The sequence below is a fragment of the Sphaeroforma arctica genome (genome assembly GCF_001186125.1).
Source record: "Sphaeroforma arctica JP610 unplaced genomic scaffold supercont1.200, whole genome shotgun sequence".
In the NCBI taxonomy this organism is placed as follows: Eukaryota; class Ichthyosporea; order Ichthyophonida; genus Sphaeroforma; species Sphaeroforma arctica.
The window spans coordinates 69,840-72,838 of NW_014040358.1; the positions used below are offsets into that span (position 1 = coordinate 69,840).

Below are 2,999 nucleotides of genomic sequence, written 5' to 3' on the forward strand. Positions count from 1 at the left end.
ACCAAACATAAGAGTGGGTCTAGTTCTATTAATAGAACTATATTTACTTTCCAAATCTATTTATATCTGAATACTCCGGTAGCGAGATGGCTCAACCGAATATAGATTTCTAGGGACTATTAACGTTACCTAGTTTATCCTCCGATCAGCCAACCAGATGTGCCAGTCTGGTGAAGGCTAAGTCGGTAATTCTTGATAAGTGGAAAGTTATTGGTTAAGATAATAACAAAAGACATCAAGAGTATTTTCCTTTTCTTTTTACTATTTTTTTTCTAAAGATACGATTTTATGAGTCACTCGGATTCGCCCCAACGAAACATACCATAGTTTTTAATAGAGCGACAACGAAACACTAAATAAAATTCCTTCGGCGAAAACAGTTCTGAGAGAATTATATATAGGCAATGTCTCAGCCTCACAATCCCTCAGAGTATTGCTGTTTTCACGAGGCATACCTAACTTTACCAAAAGACTCGTTTCGTTTATTAGCTTTGAAATTATCACGATACTTAGATTTTACCTACGTGTTTAATTATTCTAAGGCGTTAATATCGCCTTGAGAGACCGAATCTTACACATTTTAAAGCTAGCAAAGGAACTCGTCATCGTGGACATTGCAACTTTTTTCACTATTGCAACTTTAACTTCTGATAAAAAACAAATGTATACCAAGAAATATATATCAAAAACATACCAACTAGTCTAGTTGATAATGCTGTTGAAAAAAATGTGAATGTCATGGGTTCGATCGGTGTAAAAAAAATTGGTCTCTGACCCTGTTGAAAATTTCTTGTCGCGCTACGTTCGAATTTTGGATCAAAATGTGTACAATCAGAAGCCCCCAAAATTGGGAAGAGGTTCAGTCCACTGCATGCAGGCCAGAAAGTCGAACAAAAACAAGATGAGAAAAGATCAACGCAATTGCTCGCAGCTCTAGGACACTAGGTGGTTCTGACCCATGTATTTCTTTTGGTGGACGTCCAGTCTGGTGTCGAAACTCTCCACGTTCGCCCGAACGCGCATATCTCAGGTCAGTGTAGCGGCGACGATTCTCCGAGTACTTAGAGCGCTTTGCGCTGGGCGCTTCGTGCTGGGCGCTTTGCGCCGGACAGTGGGTGTGTGTGTGTGTGTGAATTGCCGTGCATGTCGGCAGTGCGTCGTCCGCAAACATTGTTCCCGACACGTTGTAGAGACTGTCGCACGAGGGCAACGCATCTCCGTGACGACAAATTCGTTGTGGAAAATCACTCTCGGCGTGACCGCTTCAAAATATCACCGCGACATGGCTGCAGACTTTTGTTCCGATGTCAGTGTCGGTAGTAGGACACCCGCAAAGATTGTCCCTGGCACCGTTGTGGAGACTGTCGGTGCAACGCATCTCCGTGACGACAAAGCCGTTGTGGGAAATCACTCTCGGTGTGACCGCTTCAGAATGTCACCGCGACATGGCTACACACTTTTGGTTGCGCTGCAGTTTCCAAATGGCCGCCCGCATTCACAAAATACACTTCGACACCCAAGCCACCCACCGGTTCACGGCAGAGGCCGTTTGGACGCTGCAAACACCTCTGTGGATGTTCGTGTCTTCGGGAAATTTGTGTCCAAAATTTATCACGGGGCTCGCAAACCTCGACGGCAGCGATAACCTCGCATGGCCCTCCGGGAACCGTTCGTTGATCTCGGTGCAACACACACTGTCAGCAATTTTGAGATTGGGTACACTATCGATGGCACCGTTGCGGCGACTATCGGCAGTGCGACGCCGGCAAGCATTGTTGCCGGTACCGTTGTAGAGGCTATCGGCAAGTCGAGACATGTGAACACTGTCGGCATTACGAGGCATGCAACCAGTCGTCGATGTGGCTGTCCGTGTGCACCTTCGTGTTGCACCTAACTGTTCAGCCTCGCATGGCCCTCCAGGTACCGCTCGTTGAGCTCGGTGCAACATTGCGGGTCGCCGGCACCATTGCGGAGAGTGTCGGTAAGTCGGCAATTTTGAGTTTGCGTACACTATCGACGGTACCGTTGCGGCGACTATCGGCAGTGCGACGTCCACAGACATTGTTGCCGGCACCGTTGTGGAGGCTGTCGGCAAGCCGAGGCCTGCAAACACTGTCGGCAATTTTAAGCCTGCGTACACTGTCGGCAATTTTAAGCCTGCGTACACTGTCGACGGCACCGTCGCGGCGAAAGTCGGCAGTGCGACGCCCGCAAACATTGTCGTCGGCACAGCCCGACTGCACCTTCGTGTGTCGCCTAGTTTAGCCGCAGAGCCCTTCGGGCACTGCTTACTAAATTAGGCACCACACTACGGGTGGAGTTAGGGTTCGAACAAATATATCAAGATCTGTGGGTCGGACATGATTGTTCTTACATCTTTCACTGTTTCACTACCCCACAAAAACCAAACTCGTGGAACCGAAACACGCCCCCCAACCATATTTATTTTTCACGACGGACCTTTGATTCAAATTTTCGTCTCCGAAACGTAAATTTCTCCGCCTTTGTGTTCCTAGCGACGCTGTTGCCCAGGTGAAACGACATGCAGCACTTACGTGGAATTAGCAACTTGATGAACACATCGACCCCCGCTCCCAACAACATCCCGACGCTACGAAAGCAGCCTTAATCCACTATCTCCGCACCAAGAGGAAGACCCGCTGCACACATGAACGAGTGCCAAAAATTCTTGCCCGCAGCATGGATGCACTACTGCGCTCCCTAGTCAACTCCACTAACGCAGACATCCTCCGATCTACCGCGGATCGTCTCCAGAAGGCTTAACATGATGCAAACCTCTTCTCACTTAACCCGCAAATCCTGGCAAACGCTAAAGAACCAGCGCGTGCGAAACCCGGACGACTTCATAAACCAACGGTCTTCTCGACACAACCATCCGACACGATGGTTACCAATACACAGCCTCAACCTTCCACGACTGACTCTTCGACGACCGGCAATGATATAGAAATGGCTGACATCGTTAAAGAAGAAAGCCC

At 48.4% G+C, this 2,999-nt stretch overlaps 1 protein-coding gene across 1 annotated transcript; it reads right to left on the bottom strand.

Moving 5' to 3' along the window:
* Nucleotides 1–1,495: 1,495 nt before the first annotated feature.
* SARC_03781 (hypothetical protein) lies at nt 1,496–2,218 on the bottom strand (the record flags this gene model as incomplete). Its single annotated transcript, XM_014302420.1, has 1 exon — nt 1,496–2,218. The coding sequence occupies one exon, from the start codon at nt 2,216–2,218 to the stop codon at nt 1,496–1,498; it is 723 nt and encodes a 240-aa protein (XP_014157895.1).
* Nucleotides 2,219–2,999: the final 781 nt, after the last annotated feature.